Genomic DNA, 20,164 nt, shown 5'->3' on the forward strand with positions numbered 1-20,164 from the left:
CGCGGGGGTTTGTTTATTTTCTCGGTTGGTTGCGGCGCCGGCGCGTGGGCAGAGGTTCGCGGGTGACGCGAGCGCCCCGAGTCGGGGGAGAGGACCAGAACCACCTGCTGGAGAAGGGGCGCTACGGGGGCCGGGCAGGGTCCAAACGGCTCCGGTCGGCGGCGGCGCCGCGGTCTGAGGGGTGACCGCCAGAGCCGGGCTCTCCGGGGCGGGTGGGAGGAGGGAGGCCTCCCCAGGGAGCGGGACCTCAGGCCGTTTCCCCGCAGGCGGGCGGCTGCGCGGGCCTCGCGGAGCGCGGTCAGCGGCGCTGGGAGGGGGAAGGGGCCGCGGCACCTGGGGGCCCGGTTCCCCGCCGCTCGGGTCTCGCTCCTCGGGGAGTGAGGGGGGATGGTCCTGCACGCCCGGCTGTGAATGGCGAGGCTGCGTCGGGTCTCCGTGAGGAAAATAGCGGACATGGCCGGTTTCTCCGCGGAGTTAACAAAGCGCTTCCACGCTGTCGCCCTCGGTGCTCTTGTCAGGTAGCAATGTCCTCATTTTACAAGCCGAATGACGTGACTCACCCAAAGCCTCAAACTAATCAATGGGAAAGCCGGAATTGGAAGCTGTGCTGCCTTCAAAATTCCGGAGGGCTTACCGTTGCATCCCATTATCTCCCTAAATCACTAATGGGAGACACACACGCCCTTCTCGGTAAGATGCTGCAAGGGTAGAGGGGGCAGTTGAAGATGCCATCCCTTCCTTCAGAGAGTAAGGAATAAAACAAAGATGAAACCCATAAGAGACACACCATGAGAGAAAAATACAGAGTACTGCGAGGACGAAAGAACTGCTCACTGCCTGCCGGTATGGGAAAGAAAGGCAGCATGGAGAAGGCCTTTGAGGGACGGGCAAGGAGATGAGGACGGTTCTACAGGGAGAAGGGGTGGCTGGAGAGCTTGGGAAGGTGACTTAGTGAGAGTGTCAGGAAAAAGCAAACGGGAAGACCCTAGGGCATGTTGAGAAGTGGCAGAGGCCAGGAGAATGGGGCCTGAGGTGGCAAGTAGATGAATTTGTACTTAATTCTGTATTTTTAGTCTTTGTGCTTTCAAAGTTTGGGGGAAGAAAAGTTCAGCTTTTCTTCGATCAGTGAATGTATACAAAAACCAGAGGCCCAGTGCACGAAATTCATGCACGGGTAGGGTTCCTAGGCCTGGCCCGGGATCAGGGCCCATCGGGGCCTTCCTGCTGCCAGCCGGGGCCTTCCTTCGTTCCACGCTGCCCCCTGGTGATCAGCGCAGGTCATGGTGAGCAGTCGAACTCCTGGTCTCCTGGTCAAACTCCCGAGGGGACACTTTGCATATTAGCCTTTTATATAGATTAGAGGTGGGCCGCGCTGGTGTGGCTCAGTGGTTGAGCGTGGACCTGTGAACCAGGACCTCACAGTCAGGGCATCTGCCTGGGTCTCAGGCTCAGATCCCCAGTAGGGGGTGTAGGAAGCAACTGATCAATGATTCTCTTTAATCAGTGATGTTTCTCTCTCTCTCTCTCTCTCTCCCCCTTCCTCCCTTCCTCCCTCTCCCTCCCTGAAATCAATAAAAATACATTTTTTTTTAATTAGAGGTGGGAAAACTGCCAGATGAACCTGCAGTAAGCCAGGTGAAAAGTAATGATGAGTCTGAACTAAAAGCAGCTCAGGAGGAATTTAAAAGAGCATAGTTTAAAGATGACATGGAAGCAGAATCTACAGGATTTAGCAATTAAGTGGATTTACAGCAAGAGGGGATGGCATGAAAACATATATGAAGAAGAAAAAGAAAAGTCAAGATAGGGAAGAGGTTTTGACTTTGTAGATAATCATAGAAAAAAGATAGGAGTAAAAATTGCTTTATATATATATTTTTTTAATTAAATCTTCATTGTTGAAAGTATTAACATATGTCCCCTCTTTTCCCCCATTGCCCTCTCCTACCCTCCCGCACTGCCAGCCCCAGGCCTTCACCACCCTTATTGTCTTGTCCAAGGGTTATGCATATGTGCATACAAGTTCTTTGATCTCTTCCCACCCACTCATCCTGCCCCCTCCACGCCCCCCCCCCCACCCTCACCCCCCGCTTTTCTTCCCTCTGAGGCTCTGCAGTCTGTTCTATGTTTCTATGTCTCTGGACCTATTTTGTTCATTTAGATTTGGCCATTTTAAAGGTTTGAAAGTCAGCCAGATAGAGGTGGACACTAAGAAGTTAAATATAAAGGTTTTAAAATATGGGAAAGAGACACCTGGCCGGCATGGCTCAGTGGTTGAGTGTGGACCTATGAACCAGGAGGTCAAGGTTTGATTCCCCGTCAGGGCACATGCCAGGGTTGTGAGTTCGATCCCCAGTAGAGGGTATGCAGGAGGCAGCCAATCAGTGATTCTCATCATCGATGTTTCTATCCCTCTCTCCCTCTTCCTTCCTCTCTGAAATAAATGTGTGTGTGTGTGTGTGTGTGTATAAAGATTGAACTAGAAAATAGGGAAGTTATCAGCCTACAGTTATATCACTGTGACAAAAAGAATAAAACAAAGGGCAGAATCTTAGAGAACATCCTCTTTAGAACCTGGTTACTCAAAGTGTGGTCAGTAGCTCAGAGGCAATGGCATCACCAGGGAGTTTGTTAGAAATCTCAGCCTTCCCCACCCCAGACTTGCTGAATCTTAACAAGAACCCCAAGTGATTTGTATCACATTAAAGTTTGAGACGTTCTGACCTAGATGAGAGAAGCCAGTGTCAACAACAAATAAGTTTTTTTTTAAAGGGGGGATCTAATCTAGATGAGAGAAGCCAGCAAAGAAAGAGGGAGGAGAACTAAGATAATGCAAAATCTCCAAATCAAGGTAAATTGGCCATTCACAAAAGCAGGGGAAGGAAGGAGTTTCCTTCCACAAAGATTGAAAAGTGCAAGGAAGGAAGGTATGTTTCAATTTTGTGATTGAGTGTGTAGTTTCTAGGACCATGTTCTAAAAGCTTGGAAACTGCCCCTTTGTGATCAGGGACAGCCTAGAAATCTAATCCCTTCCCCGCTCCATGCCCACCTATATAGGACATATTGAAGTAGGTTTGTGGATTTGATAGCAGAACAAAGTAGTTCTTTTCTAGTTATTTCTATTTTCTCAGCGAAATAGAGAGAAAGATCATTTTGGCAGATTGCTAATTGTCCATCACAATTCTCCTTCCTGGGCACACAGTCTTGTTTGTTTGTTTGTTTGTTTTTGTGTGTGTGTTTTCAGCCTCTCTTTCAGTTAGGTATGGTCAGGCTTTAGGTTGTTGCTAGTGAAATGTGAACAGAAATGATGCCTGCCATTGCCAGGCCAGTGTGCCTCCTTCATGCATTTTTTCCCTTTCTGCCAGCTGGATTATGCAGGTGACTACAAACTGCCCAGATTGACAGAGCCACAAGAAAAAAGGTGCCTGGATGAAGGAGAGCTGCCGTCTGACCTGGAACACCCATTCTGGATTATTATGTGAGCAAGATATAAATTTAGAGAATGAGCTGAAAACATAAGAGATGGGTTGGAGAGCCGGAGGCTTGAAATTAAAATTAGAAGAGGGGCTGTAGTTACCAGTAATGTCAAGGTGTAGGAAATGATTGTGAAAGTAGGAAGCTGCAATTAGCAGGGGGCACAAATCATCTGAAGAGTCGTAGTCAAGGAACTGAGAGGCAGGAAAGGGTATCACAAAGAATTGTCCACTGGAGGTATAGTAGCCCTGGAGTGGTGAATAGCCTTGGAGGGAGTGATAATGAGTCTGGTACTAAAATCTTCAAAGAATGAGGGGTTAAATGATCTGAATCAGGGCTTTCAAGGCCATCAGTAACTTAATATGTTCGACTCTTTGATGATAAGAGTTTTCATTTAAACAGGCACTTTAAAGTTTTATTGTACTAATGTGGGGTTTCTAATTGCTTCTCTTTGACCTCTCAGATTGCAGATGGAAAACTGCTTTCTTTAAGAGGAAGTACCCATATGTCTGTATTATAAAACAAACACATGCCAGGCTTCCCAGTTTAAATGACTGTGCTTTAAAATGTGTCATAGACTACTGTTCTACCTCCAAGGATTACCTTCAAAAAATGTGTCAAAAGTGATGCTAGCTTTGCCACATCAAATGATGTCTGGTAAATGTTCAAAATCTGCATGAAAACTTTAGATATAACTTAATAAACAGGGATTAACTAGAAACCTGACATTAAAAATATTAAGATTACCTGTAGTTTAGAAAATGAAGTATATTGTATAGTGTAGAGACTCTGATGTCAGACTGCAAGGGGTTGAATCAAAGCACCTATCCTATGGGGTTATGGTGCGGATAAAATGTAATATTTATCATACATATAAGCACTTAAAAACTGCTTAGCACATAACGCCCTGGCCAGTGTGACATAGTTGATTAAAGATTATCCTGTGTACTGTAAGGTCACCGGTTCAATTCCTGGTCAGGGCATATACCCAGGTTTCAGGTTCAGTCCCTGATTAAGGTGATGCAGGAGGCAACCGATCCATGTTTCTCTCTCCCTCTCCCTTCCTCTCTCTCTAAAAATGAATGAATGAAAAACCATATTTAAAAATTTTTTAAAGACTGCTTAGCACATATAAGCACTCAGTAGAGTTAGCTATAGTTATTCTGTTGTTGTACTTATTCTTATGGAATTGCCTATAAGTATACTTGGACTTTTCCTACTTAAAAAATATGTTAATTTCCTTACATCTATAATGTTAGGACCTAATAGTAAGGAGACTTCTGGTTAAACATGGTGCATTGAACACACGTTTTTCTCCACTCCAGATCCCTCACTAAAATGACAGTGAAGGAATAAAAAGGTATAAACCCATTAACACAAAGCAAATAGCCAAAACCGGTTTGGTTCAGTGGATAGATTGTCGGCCTACGGACTGAAAGGTCTCAGGTTCGATTCCAGTCAAGGGCATGAACCTGGGTTGCGGGCACATCCCCAGGGGGGGATGTGCAGGAGGCGGCTGATCGATGTTTCTCTCTCATCGATGTTTCTGACTCACTATCTCTCTCCCTTCCTCTCTGTAAAAAATCAATAAAATATATTAAAAAAAAAAAAAGACAAAGCAAATAGGAAGAGAGATTTCTGCTGAAGAAGGATGTCGACAAAACTTAGGAACATGGACAGCAGATGGTTGAGTGATAACTGACTTACCCAAACCACGAAAGGGAATACCTAAGCTTTTGGGAGGAGGTAGAGCCAGCCAGGTGAACCTTTTTACATCACAGACCCTGGAAAGGTCTGAAACTGGAACTGCCACACCTCTGAAAGCAGACGTAGAGTGGGCTGCAAACCACAATTCATTATGAAAGTTTTATAAAGAAGTCAGATCCTTCATTTCCCCTAATCCCTACTCCATTCCATGCTGCCTTAACTCAGCAGAGGATGGGAGGGTTCCTTTCTGGAGAGGCAGACTCAGAACTCCCCTGGACATCAGGCAGGGCTGAAGACAGGGATGACTCTCTCCACAGAAAAGCTGAATTAATGAAGTTGTATATATTGAACTGTAAGCCATAACGCCAGCTTCATTCAGATGCTAGAATGCTGGGATCTTAAGCTTCCTCTTAGGGGAAAAGTAGCTGGTCCAAGAGAAAAGGCCTACAAAAACTGACTTTGAGGGTCTTATAATGGAGAATGTGGCTTATCACCTGTCTCTTTATAGTGAAGCCCAACAGTAGACAAGCCCTGCCCATATCAACAGAGGCTCTAATCAACTATTTATTATCTCATTCTTAAATGTGGGTGTATAGTCAAGGACCACCAGATAGTTGAAGAAACCCTCTTTCTTTCATGAAGGAAGAAAATAGAAATAAGAGAAGAAACCAAGGAAATAGAGCCAATGCAGAGAACAGAAAAAGATGTCAAAATGAAAACAATTCTCAAAAGTTTTAATGCTAATGAAGCTACAGGAGAGAGGTATTCCACCAAAATAAGGGTGTAAACTAAGAAACAAACACATAGGGCCTGGTAAACAGGAGCTCTGACAGAGAAACAAAAAGAATTCCTGGGCCCTGGCCGATGTGGCTCAGTTGGTTGGAACATCATCCCATACACCAAAAGGTGGTGGGTTTAATTCCCAGTCAGGGCACATACCCAGGTTGTAGGTTCGATCCCCTGGGTGCTTACAGAAAGCAACTGATCAATGTTTCTCTCACACATTGATGTGTCTGTCTCTCTGTCTATGTCTCTCTGTCTCTCTCTCCCCTGGGATGACAGTGAAGGGAAGTTCCAGGATGACAGCTATGTAGCAGGTCTTTAGAGCAACCAGTTTGTTCTGATAAAGGATGGAGGGCTCTAGAGGGGATGTCTCCAAGGGGGAAAAAATTCAGAACTGATCAATGGCCTGTGTTTGAACCTTATGAACATACAAAGATGAAATGATGATAGGTATACAGAAAACTAAGCAAACCCAAGAAAGGGGAGATTATAAACTACAGGTACACTGTATGATTGTTTTAAGAACACTTGGTGGTGCCTCTCTGGAGGAGAATTATACTTCCCTGCCCTATTGATGGCAGACCTGGCAGTGTGAATTGCTGTGGCCAATGAAATAGGGGCACAACTCAATGTATCCCTTCCAGGCAGAAGCTTCAGGAGCCATGTCTCTGCCCCTGCCACAAGATGGGCTGCCTCTGGCCATCTGAGTCCTGAGTGAAGACACCATAGCACAGAACTACAAGCTGCCCTGCCACTGGACATGCAGTGTGAATGACAAGTAAACCGTTATTGTTGCCGTCTGCTGAGGGTTTTGTGGAATTTTGTTAATGTGGCATAATTAACCTCTCCTGACTGATATGATAACATGGGATTTTGTGGACAATACATAATAGACATTAAAATATACATAATAAATGCTTAATAATGTCACATAAACATATTGGGACATTAGTAAATGGCATAAAATGGCTAAACTGAAAAACTAAGACATGGCAATAGAAACGTGCTCTTTAGAAATGTGGAATTAAGTAGTAGAACAACAGTTTTTCCTTTGGGAAGCAGTTATCAGTGATGACAGATGGAACAGGGCCTTCTGTTTATTACGACCCTTGTAATTATTTGACTCTGAAATCAGATATTGTCACCTTGAAAAAAATTAAAAATTGCATATCTTTAAAAAACTAATGGTGAGAAGGGAAATTATAGCATTGTTTTTAATTCACCAAATTTAATACTGACCATCAAATATCCCACAGTAATACTAAGATGTAGATACTAATATTACTAATATTAAGAAGAACTAATTCTTAATATATAAAATTAACTCCAAGTTGACCCAAGACATAAATATGAGCTAAAACTATAAAACTCTTAAAAGAAAATATAGATGTAAATCTGCATGGTATTAGATTGATTAAGTAATGTTTTCTTAGATATGACAACTAAAGCACAAATCATCAAAAGAAAAAATAAGATTTCATCCAATTTAAAAACTTTTGCAATGCAAAGGACACTATCAAAAAAGTAAAGCCTTGCCGGTGTTGCTCAGTGGTTGAGCTTTAACCCATGCAACAGGAAGTTGACCTATGGTTCGATTCCTGCCCAGGTTGTGGGTTTGATTCCCCATGTGGGGCATGCAGGAGGCAGCTGATCAATGATTCTCTCTCATCATTGATGTCTCATGTCTCTTTCTCTATCCCTCTCTTTTCCTCTCTGAAATCAATAAAAAAGAAAAAAAAATTTTTTTAAGTGAAAAGACAACCCACAGGATGGGGGAAAATATTTGCAAATCATATATCTGGTAAGGAACTTGTATTATACTATATAATGAACTTTTACAACTCAAGTTGGACCTGGCCAATTAAACTGGCATAATCAGTTCTTTACATATAATTTCCCTCTTTATGGGAGATAGTGAACTTTTTATAAATCTTACTAAGAGGATCTCAGCACTACTGAAGGTAACTTCTTCCAGAAAAACTATTGTTAGTAGTGTTCCTCTCAGATTTATTTGTTCACAATCCAGTAGAATACTTAGCACTGTAGGTTCTATTACTCTTACAGTCTTCGTTTTCTCTTTGATTTCTTGACTATACAAGTCATGGATGCTTTGATCTAAAGTGACAACTTATTCCTTAATATTGGCAGATATTTGCAAACTAAGGAGAAAGAGCTTGTCTCAGGATGCTTATAAAGGAGAGACCACCATGGTAATGTCAGATTTAATTCTATTATTACTTCTTGTATATAGTAGCTAAGAGAATCAACCGTCAAAGACTGACTTTTCTGTTAATTTGATCCCATATCTATACACGTACCAAAAAAATCAACTTACTGTTTTACAATTTCCTTAAGGAGAGAAAAATAAAGTTTTCAATATCTTAGTAATTAACTTATGGAAACCATTCTTTTTGGTTCACAAATTTGGTAATTGTTACTAAAGAAATAAGTAACAAATAGCCAAAAACTGATGGTTAAAAACCCCCTAAAGTCTGCCTGACATGACTCAGTGGTTGAACATTGAACAATGAACCAGGAGGTCATGATTCCACTTGAGGCATATGCCCAGGTTGTGGGCTCAATTTCCCAGTCATGGGCCTGCAGAAGGTAGCCAATTGGTAATTCTCTCTCATCATTGATTTTTCATCTCTCTCTCCCTCTCCCTTCCTCTCTGAAATTAATAATATGTGTGTATTTAAAATCACTAAAACATATTCTTTTTTTTTAATTTCAGAGAGGGGGAGAGAGATAGAAACATCAATGATGAGAAAGAATCATTGATTGGCTGCCTCCTATTCGCCCCACACTGGGGATGTAGCCCACAACCAGGCATGTGCCCTAACCAGGAATCCAACACTGACCTGATTCATAGGTCCACACTCAACCACTAAACCATGCCAGCCAGGCATATTCTTTTATTCACAAATCAAAGAAAGTCATAAAGCACTTCTTATGACTCTAAAAATACTCAGCCAAGTCTTTGAGATATTTTCTTGTGAGAATAGAATTCACGTAAGACTTCCCAGAAAAAAAAAACTTCTCAGAGAATACTTTTATTTCTATTGTTGCTGACATATAGAACTCTAAGAATTTGCTTTAAAGTTTTATGATATATATAAAACAATCACGTATGTACTAAAAAGTTATCTCATTTTGACACCCAACTCTCTAGAAGACCTACTATATTTATTCCATTATAAATATACTTTAGCCAAAACCAGTTTGGCTCAGTGGATAGAGCGTCGGCCTGCGGACTGAAGGGTCCCAGGTTCGATTCTGGTCAAGGGCATGTACCTGGGTTGTGGGCACATCCCCAGTGGGAGATGTGCAGGAGGCAGCTGATCAATGTTTCTCGCTCATCAATGTTTCTAACTCTCTCTCTCCCTTCCTCTCTGTAAAAAATCAATAAAATACATATTTTTAAAAATATATATATATACTTTAATTTTCAAAGTGCTTTCATGTATTTGATAAAGCAAAAGTCTATTTACCGTGTAGTAAAAATAGCAATTTCCTTCCCAATTAATTTATTAAATAATTAGAGACCTGATGCACGAAATTCATGCAAGGGGCTCTGCCCTCGCAGCCCTGGCTTCATCCAGAAAGTTGTCGTCCAGAAGGACATCCAGTTTAATTAGCATATTATGCTTTTATTATTATAGAATACTTTGAGTTGCATTTGAAAACTAAGATTTTTATTTTAAATGCAAGAAAGTTATTCATAACTTTTTTTTTAAAGAAAGGTCTGTTTGGCATTTTAGAAAATACCATTATTTAATGTATTCCATTAAGATTATAACCTGGGTCATTCTGGGTATTTTCCAGTCACCTGGTGCTAGCTGGGAAATGGTCCAGGGCAACATATAGACTTAGTTCAGATGCTTCCCAACACCCAGGTAATGGGAATTTTAAATGGTGATTGACCCCTCAGTATAAAAATACCTTGTCTGGTTCCCACTCTTCCTATCTAGAAAAAGAAATGCTAGAAAGTAACAACAAAAGTTTGGCAATTTTTATACTTATAAAAGAACTAATTAAGCAAAATAGTTAAGAATCTATAATAAAAAAAGTGTAATATGCTGACTAGACCAGACAGCTGAACAACCTTCCGGACGACCTTCCGGACAAAGCTGGGGCAGCAAGGGCAGAGCCCCTTGCACCAATTTCGTGCATCAGGCCTCTAGTTGCTTTATAAAGATAAATCCTGTCAATTAATGCATACAATGTTTGTTTTGGCATGCTATTTGTGGTTCTTCAATGGTAAAATCACTAAAGTCTTATTTACTTTGGTCTATGTTATAGTTGTTGGAATTTATCCAAAACTGTTTATCATTTTCTATTGAATGGTTCCACGTTTTCCTTTTATATTCTGCTTACAGCAGCTTCTTTTCCTATAATCCTGAATTAATAGTAATCTCAGGAAGAGGAACCAATATAAAAAACCGGGATGTATATTTCAAATGGCAAAATCAGTACTACTACCTAAGAGTATTCTTTAGGGTTTAGAAATAGCCAAAGGCCCTGACCGGTTTGGCTCAGTGAATAGAGCGTCAGCCTGCATACTGAAGGGTCCCGGGTTCGATTCCTGTCAAGGGCATGTACCTTGGTTGCGGCACATCACCTGTGGGGGGTGTGCAGGAGGCAGCTGATGGATGTTTCTCTCTCATTGATGTTTCTAGCTCTCTATCCCTCTCCCTTCCTCTCTGTAAACAATCAATAGAAATAGCCAAAGATTGAAGATGTTTCAGCGCTATTGCCAGAGAAAATATATTTGCTCAAAATATTTTTAAAAATTCTTTGCTGATCTATGAAATGCTTTAAAATAAATCTCTTTATCTCTTCTTATCAGAGCTATTTGAATCCTAGAACACTGTGGGGACTTAGGGGTAAGTAAAGCTATAATTTGCCTATAATTTGTTGTTGGTAATTGGAGAGGGTTTGGGGGTCAGAAAAGTAGTTCTTTTAAAAGGCCCCCTCAGATTAAATAACTTCTAACATTGACCATTTTGGACTTGAAAAATTATACTTTGCTTTGTGTGTACTGTAATAAGCTTGAAAACTCAATACAGTATATGAATATTATTTCAAAGTACATTTCATTCTACTTTTTTTCTTTTGTTCTACTTTAATTACACAAGTATTAACTAATCATAGCTTTAAATTTCCAACAAACATAAATATACATTCTTAAATGTTTTCTACTCTTTTGTTGTGGTTTTGTTCTTTGGGAATATAAAGATCTTGCTCATTATGACAAAATATGTGATATTGTTGTATTTTTCTTTTAAAGTACTATGGAGATAACTAAGTAGAGCTGTGTGTAATAATTTACCAGAAAAACCTAATTCCTAAGTCTAGTTCAGTATATTTGGGTTTAAGTTATACTGCTAGCATTTCAGTGGCAATTCTCTTAATTCATTGTGGAAATTCCTAGAAAAAAATATAAAGAGGCAAATAAGAGCTATGTAGAATATCAAAAGCCAATATTATGACATCAAGTTTTTCTGAGCTTTCTATAGTTTATCTTGTTCTAATTACTTCCATACTGGGGTATTCTTGGGGTCAACATGAAGGTCATTATAAAAATCAAACACTATTCCATTATGTGGTGTCATGTATGCACTGCAATCCAAGAGCAAGGAATGGAAGCACTCATTGCTGGGACAGACAATAAGGGGGGCAGTGTTTTTAGAGAATTTAAAGACACTAAACCTTATGAAAAGTCATCTGCTTTTTATTTTCAGGATCAAGGTAAACAATGACAGTGATAAAATATTCCTTCCTTGTTGGGCAGAATCCCACTACCCCACCCTTTGAACACTACTGCCCATATGAGCTCTAAAATACAACATACCCAATGCATTGAAGAATGATCTTATTCCCACCTTCATTTTCAATTTTGAAAATATAAATGTAGAAGAATGTGTTATCAGTACTAGTGAAGGCAGCCCATAGCCTGTAATAACTTATTTTAAACAAATTTTTATTGATTTAAGAGAGACAGAAAGTGGGAGGGAGGAGAGAGAAACATTGACTTGTTGTTCCACTTACTAGGTGTATCGGTTAATAATGCAGATTTTGTAATCAAAGAAAACACAATAATTTTAAGAGAAACATCAAAAGTGCTTTATTCAAAGTAATGTCCATCGCTAGCTACACATTTCCCCCATCTTTCAAGTAATTTGTGGATACCGTCCCAATAGAACTTTTCTTGTTTTGAGGCAAACCATTTAGAGACCCAATTTTCCACTTCTTTGTACGTTTTGAAGTGCTTCTAAGAAAGTGTGTGTGCCATCGATTGGAAAATGTGGTAATCTGAAGGAGCAAGGTTTGGTGAATACAGCGGGTGGGTTAATACTTCCCAGGCAAGATCTTTTAACGTGTCTTTAACTGTTTTTGAAGTGTGTGATGGTGCATCATCAGGAAGTAAAATTACTTTGCCGTGTCTTCTGGCCCGTTCTGGTCGTTTCATGATCAAAGCATAGTTCAAATTGATTATTTGTTGTCGGTAGAGAACAGTATTTACGGTTTCATCTGGTTTTAGAAGCTCATAATATACCACACCTTCTCTTTCCTAAGCCATTTGGCCTTGCAGTCGATGTTGATGGTTGACCTGGATCAACCCATGATTTTGTGCGTTTGGGATTCTCAAAATAAATCCACTTTTCATCGCTAGTCAAAATTCGATGCAAAAAAGACTTTCTTTTGTGCCGTTGAAGCAACATTTTACTGATGACTTTTTGGTTTTCCATTTGTCTTGCGTTCAGTTGATGTGGCAACCATCTTCCTTCCTTTAAAATCTTTCCCATTGCTTGTAAACGATCAGAAATGGTTTGCTGAGCAACGTTTAATCTTTCTGCAAGTTGTTTTTGAGTTTGACATGCATCTTCATCCAATAATGCTTGTAATTTTTGGTCTTCAAACTTTTTCGGTTGACCTGGACATTGTCTTTCACATTGAGATCATCACTTTTAAAGCGTTTAAACCAGCGTTAACAAGTATCTTGAGATGGAGCATGTTCACCATAAGCTTCCCGAAGTTTATGATAACTTTCAGCAGCACTTTTCTTCAAAATAATGAATTAAAACTTCCCGCAAATGCTTTTTTTGGTACGAAATTCGACATTTTTAAGCGTAAAAATATCTATGATGTTAACACCTTCAGCAAATTTGACATATGAAGTTTTGAAGCTTGCTATCAATACAACAAAATAGCATACATATCAAATTGCATATGTTAACATATGTGTAACTCCATCTATTGAAAAAAATCTGCATTATTAACTGGTACACCTAGTATTTATGCATTCATTTGCTGCTGCTTCTATGTTTCTTGACCAGGGATCAAACCCCACAATCTTGGCATATTGGGGACAACACTCTAACCAACTGAGCTAACTGGCCAGAGGTGTAATAACTTTAAATGTAAAATATACATAATGGCCCGGCCAGTGTGACTTAGTGGTTGAGCATTGACTTACGAACCAGGAGGTCATGATTTGATTCCTGGTCACAGCACATGCCCGGGTTATGGGCTTAATCCCCAGAAGGGGGCATGCAGGAGGCAGCTGATCAACAATTCTCTTTCATCATTGAAGTTTCTATCTCTCTGTCCCTCTTTCTTCCTCTCTGAAATCAATAAAAATATTTTAAAAGTAAAATAGACATAATGCATATTTTTAAAAATTGCAGTGAAGTTGAGAGAGGAATTGTAGACATGAGCTTACAGATATTATAGACAGTGAACATTCACATATCAATACTTGAGTGATTTAAAGTCACAAGTTTGTGCCTAAGAAAATAATTGAAAGAGCAAAATATGTCACACTTGCATTTAATGCGTAAGAATTTGTGTAGGCTATAGAACCACTAAGGATTTGACTCTTGGGCATTTCATTCTAAAACTTAGCATAAGACCTGTTTGTGTGTGTGTGTGTGTGTGTGTGTGTGTTTTCATATAAGACACCCATTCTTGAATAAGGATTTATCACTTTATTGACCTGGACCAATACAAATAAGCCAATTGGCTAGTGGCAATCAAGTTCACTTAATGAAGACCATGTGTATTTTAGCTGACACCTTGAACCCTGAGTTCATAAAGATAACAAGAATCATGGGACCAAAAAAGAAAAAGAAAGAAAAAACAATTAGCAAAAGAAAAACATTAAAGCACAAAAGCTCTTCATTGATGTTGTTATGCCCATGGTTACCTATACTTAGAGAATTCTCCAACACTGTTACCTATAACACTCTGGAGGTAGGAAAGGAACTAGTACTTTTTGGATGCAGGCATGTCTTCTTTCAAAGGCTCTGGTATGGGTATGGTGGGGGGTACCCATAATGAACAACAATAAGAAAACCATAAACATTTTATATACATGCAGAAAGGCAAACACAATGATAAAATGTTTAGACTAAAGAAATCATGTGAAATAAAAAGTAAAACTTATTAGTAATATCTGTAAAAAAATAATTTTACTTGCCTTGAGCAGATGCCCTAATTTTTCTTTCCTTTGTGAGGGCACTAACTAAACTAAAATGATAAGAGGTTCACTTCCAGAATGTATTATTGAGGATATTATTTATATGTGTGTGTTTGTGTATTTATATAGCATAGAAAGGATATATGTTTAACTGGAGGAAGGAAAAATCTGTACCTGTGCTATTTAGAAGTCAGTTCACATTTGCATTATCAAATCTAATCACTTGGTTGGATATAACTTCTTATTTTGAGTTGGCTTTCAGAAAATGTGTTCATATTGCCACAGATAAAACAAGTATGTGTCAATTTCTTGGGCAAGCAGGATTCCAGTATCAGAATACATTCTTACATTAATCATTTCTAAGTTATTTAAAATTGGGACCTTCATTAATAAATATGTATTTATCCTATACATTAAAAGGCTAATATGTAAATTGTCCCTTCGACTAGGAGTTCAACCATGAGTTCAACCAGGGGGTGGGGTTGGCTGGCCAACTGCCCGAGGCCTCTCCCCCAGGCCAGCCCAGCCCGATCAGCCCCAATCAGGGCGGGCCAGCCAGGCCCCACCTGTGCACGAATTCGTGCACTGCTTAATATATAATTGCTATGCTTTGTTAAGGCACTGGATTTTGCCATTATATATTTACGCATTACATAGGATAGACATTAAATATATATCATACAAAACAAAGGCAAAAGAAGGAGACTCACTTAAAACCAGAATCTGATTTCAAATAGTCCGTTAAAAACAAAATATCCAAGATAGTTTATAATTTCATTGTTTGAAGCAGTTTCTCATTGGGCCAATGTTATAAAACTGTAGTTCATTTCCCAGGTAAGTCCACAGAAGTCTAACACATAATTTAAGTGAATTTTAGTACCATGCTTAAGAGATATATAAAATATTCGCCAATTTAGAAGTTTGTATTGGTTTGGTTTTCTTTTCCTATAGCTGTGGGACCAGGGGACCCTATTCCCTAGGGGCTAGAAACTAAAAAAAGGAACCATTAAGTCTTTGAGCACAGGGTAATAGTTTGGGTATTAGGTAAGATGGTCAGGCTCAACAGCAACAGAGAAAGGGGCAAAAGAAAAAAATAGCACCAGATAAGAAAAATATCGAGTCAGCAAGGAAGTGAGTGACTCATTGAGTAGGCATCTATAAGTAAGGGTGTTTTTGCTACCATCCCACCCAAACATTAAAGAAACAACTTTATGTTAAGTGAAACTTTGGAAAAGTAATAAAAATCACAAATAAGTAAAAAAGTAACAAAATATCTCTCTGGTCATTATAACGGGATATTTTCTGTGATTGAAAAATATAGTGCAAAAGTGCAAACTGTATTATGTTGGGCAAATCAATGTTTAGTTCTTAATTCCAAATGAAGTTATTATATAAGATTTAGAACAAAAAAATATTGAAGAAAATTTTTCATTTACTTACTTACAACCTCAATGTAGTCTGGCCTGTCTGGGTGCAAAGCCTGACTAAACAGGTTGTAGAAAAAATTCTCAGATGAAGTGCATCATATTATTAGTTAAAGATCTTCTGGCTCGACTTCAAGCTTTATAGGTGTACTAGAGGCCCAGTACACAGATTCCTGCACCAGTGGGGTCCCGCAACCTGGCCTGAGCCCTTCTCACAATCCGCAATCTGGGATCCCTCAGGGGATGTCAGACTGCCGGTTTCAGCCTGATAACCTGGTCTGTGGGAATCGAGCAGAAACCGCCGTCCAATATCCCCCAAGGAATATAGTAGTGTGTGAAGCAGCAGGTGGCCAGGGAGCAGTCTGAGCCCAGGCTGGGCGCCACTCCCGCTCATCTCAGCCCCATTGCGCCTGCTGCAGCTGGACCTGCCGCAGCTGCACTCACCAGCCCTGAGCCTGGCATCCTGCGCCCGTCAGTCAGCTGTGGGAGTGGACTGACCACCAGGGGGCGGCTCCTGCGTTGAGCGTCTACCTGCCCCCTGGTGGTCAGTGCGCATCAAAGCGACTGGTGGAAGGGTCAACCAGTCACTTAGGGTTTTATATATATAGATTTCATGTGACCAGATATATTTTCCTTGAAATGTTAGAATGCTTTAGTGTTATTCTATTATTGCTTCCCTGTTTCATAGAACTGCACTAATTTCTCCCATTTTTAGTAGCATAAAGAGAGAGAGAGATGTTGAATAGATAGGGCAGGAAATAAATGAAAACATGTATTCCATAATATTATCAAACAAATATTATAACATTCTAAATACTATTCCAGAAAAAGAACAGAGGCCATGTTTAAAGAATCAAGACTGATCACTCAACCTCTGTGGGTTCTAAGGACCATAAATTAACCTTAATCCACAAATCTAACCAGTTGCCAGACTACATTTTGGCACAGGTTTTTAGCTGTGCCAATACATATGCAGTAGGTGACTTTCCCTCTGACATAAGCAATATTTAACTGGATCATTTTAAAATTAAAAAAAACAACCAACAACTTGTATTTGAAAATAACAGTCACAAACTTATATGATATTATTATTGCATTATAACATACTTACATAATATACTTTTATATTATATAATAATATACATTTGATGGATATACAGTTTATTATTCTAGTCTTTGTTCTTCAAATATGCCTGGAAAAGAATTTTAGACAAATTTGTAAGTGGAAAAATTTAAATGTTCCATTACTTGACAGTATTGGAAAATGTGTGTTTGGTTATTATGGAAAAGCAAATTAAAAGTTCTATGAATAACTACCTAAGTTTTTAAGTCACTCAGTTTCCTAGCTATTTCAATGGAATCGACAGTCATAGATCCAACCCCAACTCCAAGACTGGACCGTCGTAATGATAGTTCCAAGGCAGAAATCTGACGTAACTCTTTGCGACACAACTTTACAGGCATGACACCATGAAGCGGTCCCACATTTCCCATTGGCTGAATTTGGGGTGATGGTTGACTGTGAGATTTTCTAAACTGATTTTCATCTATTTCTGTTTTATCCTCGTCGCTTAACAAATGTCCACTAGTGGGTGCTAAAGAGCTATAAATTGGAGGTAATTCAGGGCCATTTTCCCAGAGCTTCTGAGAATTTGGTTGTGTTCTTAAACTGCTTGCTGAACTGTCTAATTCTCTTTCCCTTCCACTTAATTTCATACTTTCAGTTCTGGATGCCCATTTTAATTCTTCTGAAACCATGCTTGCTTCTTCTGGGTTCAGGACTCCATCTCCAGCATCATGACCTAAAAATAATCCAAAAAGCAAAGAAAGTTAGAGAGTTCCTCAAAAGCAGGTATTTTAGTCATGACATCCTAACATTATTACATTAGTGTTTTTCTTTTTTATTGAGTTTATTGGGCTGACATTGGTTAATAAAATTATATAGGTTTTCAAGTGTACTAATTACATTATCACTGATAAATTGTTTTTCAGCTTTTTTTGTTAAATAATTTCTTAGACAAATGTAAGTGTGAATATGAACTATTCTGATTTTACTTTGAGGCATCTTGCATGTGAATAACTGAGAACTTTTGCTCTGGAACAAAGTTGAGAAATAGTCTGCTAGTGATTTTGGTACTCCCTGGAAACACAGAAGTGTTTGGGCCTCTCTGCTTCCCTTCCAACCTGCCCTCCACTGGGATTGCCACTGGTGATCACATTCCAAATCCTAGCTAAGTGAAGCCAGCACTGGCGAATACTGTCTCTGCCCCATATCTCCAGCGACACTTCTGGGACTTGGCATTATATGTGTGAAAATCTAGTCTTGATAGGAGGTTTCTACTCTCTGAATATACTCTGGGGTTCTATTATCAAAATGGAGATAGGAGCAAAACCCCTCAGTGAGGGACACTCTGCTGGAACAAAGCCTGAGGTTCTCAAATTATAGAATCAAAGACAAAACCTTGCTTATGGGAAGCCCATATAGGTGCTGGACCTCATATAATGAAAAATGCCAACTTTAACATATGTTGACACACGATTAGGACACTTCTAGTCCTATGAACATCAAGTTTAAAAACAGGAGTTGCACAATGGCAACTCCCAAGCCAAATCTGACCCTCAGGTTTTACTTAGCCTATAAAGTAATACCTGACCCAAAATTTGAAAATTGGAAAGTTTCGTATAAAAATATAGACTTCCAACATTTCTAGAGAAAGAAAGAGAACTGACAATTTCTGAACAGCAACTGGAGCAGAGTTGCCCCTGCCCACTTAAACAACAGCTGCAGTCCCCTCTGCTCACTTTGGCTTCCCTGGCTCCTGCAGGCATGTTAGTTTGTGATTCCTGGTTTAAAACATAATTTGTTTTCTAGTATTTAAAATTCTCTCAAAAAACACCTGAATGAGCAAATGACATAGATCCTCACATAGAACTAGCAGATCCTCACACAGCTGACCACAGACAGTGCTCCCAAGGTTTGCTTCACCTTAGAGTCAATAGGAAGTTTTAAAAATCCTAATGCCCAGGTCACAGTGGCACATGCGGAAGAACACAGATGGGCTCACTGGAAAAGCCCATCTTGGATTCTTCACAATAGAAAGTTTCTCTCTTCCAGAATTTTACCATTAGGGAACGAATTAGAGAAAGAGTAATTCACCCAAGGTCACACAGCCAGTGAAATAAGAAGTTAGGAGTCCAACCCAGATCTTTTTTTCCCCCTTGTTTTATTAAACCCAGATCTTCTGATTCTAGTATCCTCACAGAGTTTTATAGTGATTTAAGTGATATTAGGATAGAGACTGAAATATGTAAACAAGAACATAGACTGCATGTCTATATAAACTGATTCTATTCTCATAAAATATGTTAGAAAACAGATGCACTATACCAGAGATGGCGAACCTTTGGAGCTTGGCGTGTCAGCATTTTGAAAAACCCTAACTTAACTCTGGTGCCGTGTCACATATAGAAATTTTTTGATATTTGAAACCATAGTAAAACAAAGACTTATATTTTTGATATTTATTTTATATATTTAAATGCGATTTAACAAAGAGAAATCAACCAAAAAAATGAGTTCGCGTGTCACCTTTGACACACGTGTCATAGGTTCGCCATCACTGCACTATACAGAGACAACCAAAAAGTGACCACAATATTCTGGTCAAAAGATTAATTTTTATGCATTTGAAAATGCTAAAAATACTCAAAGAAGATAAATACAAGCCCAATAGGCAGACAATGAAAAGAGTACTATAAAAACTAATGAACTGAATACCAATTAATATGTATTAACTAGAGGCCCGATGCACGAAATTCGTGCAAGAGTAGGCCTTTCTTCCTCCGGCTGCCGGCACCGGCTTCCCTCTGGCATCCGGGACCCGGGCTTCCCTCTTAGCCCGGGCTTCATCTGGAAGGTTGTCTGGAAGGATGTCTGGAAGGACATCCGGTCTAATTAGCATATTATGCTTTTATTGTTATAGATTAGGATACTAACTATATAGTATTTTTTAGAAAACTCAGAATTTAATATGTTTAAGTTGCTATATTTTATTTTTTTAAAGTGATGTTTTTTGTTTTTTTTTTTTTTAAATATATTTCTTTATTGATTTCAGAGAGGAAGGAAGAGGAAGAGAGAGATAGAAACATCAATAATAAGAGAAAATCATTGATTGGCTGCCTCCTGCATGCCCCCTACTGGGGATCGAGCCCGCAACCCGGGCATGTGCCCTTGGCCGGAACTGAACCTGGGACCCTTCAGTACACAGGCCAACACTCTATCCACTGAGCCAAA

The 20,164-nt window shown here is 39.5% G+C and overlaps 1 protein-coding gene across 1 annotated transcript in view; it reads right to left on the reverse strand.

The window, feature by feature from the left end:
• Positions 1-17,059: 17,059 nt before the first annotated feature.
• Positions 17,060-20,164, reverse strand: part of KIF27 (kinesin family member 27) — a 75,655-nt gene continuing 72,550 nt past the window's right edge. Inside the window, exon 17 of the mRNA XM_081103896.1 lies at positions 17,060-17,672. Within this exon, the coding sequence (XP_080960022.1) occupies positions 17,188-17,672 (485 nt within the window). The 3' untranslated portion in view covers positions 17,060-17,187. The remainder of the gene's footprint in view (positions 17,673-20,164) is intronic.

Source organism: Myotis nattereri (assembly GCF_964212035.1).
Source record: "Myotis nattereri genome assembly, chromosome: 12".
In the NCBI taxonomy this organism is placed as follows: domain Eukaryota; kingdom Metazoa; phylum Chordata; class Mammalia; order Chiroptera; family Vespertilionidae; genus Myotis; species Myotis nattereri.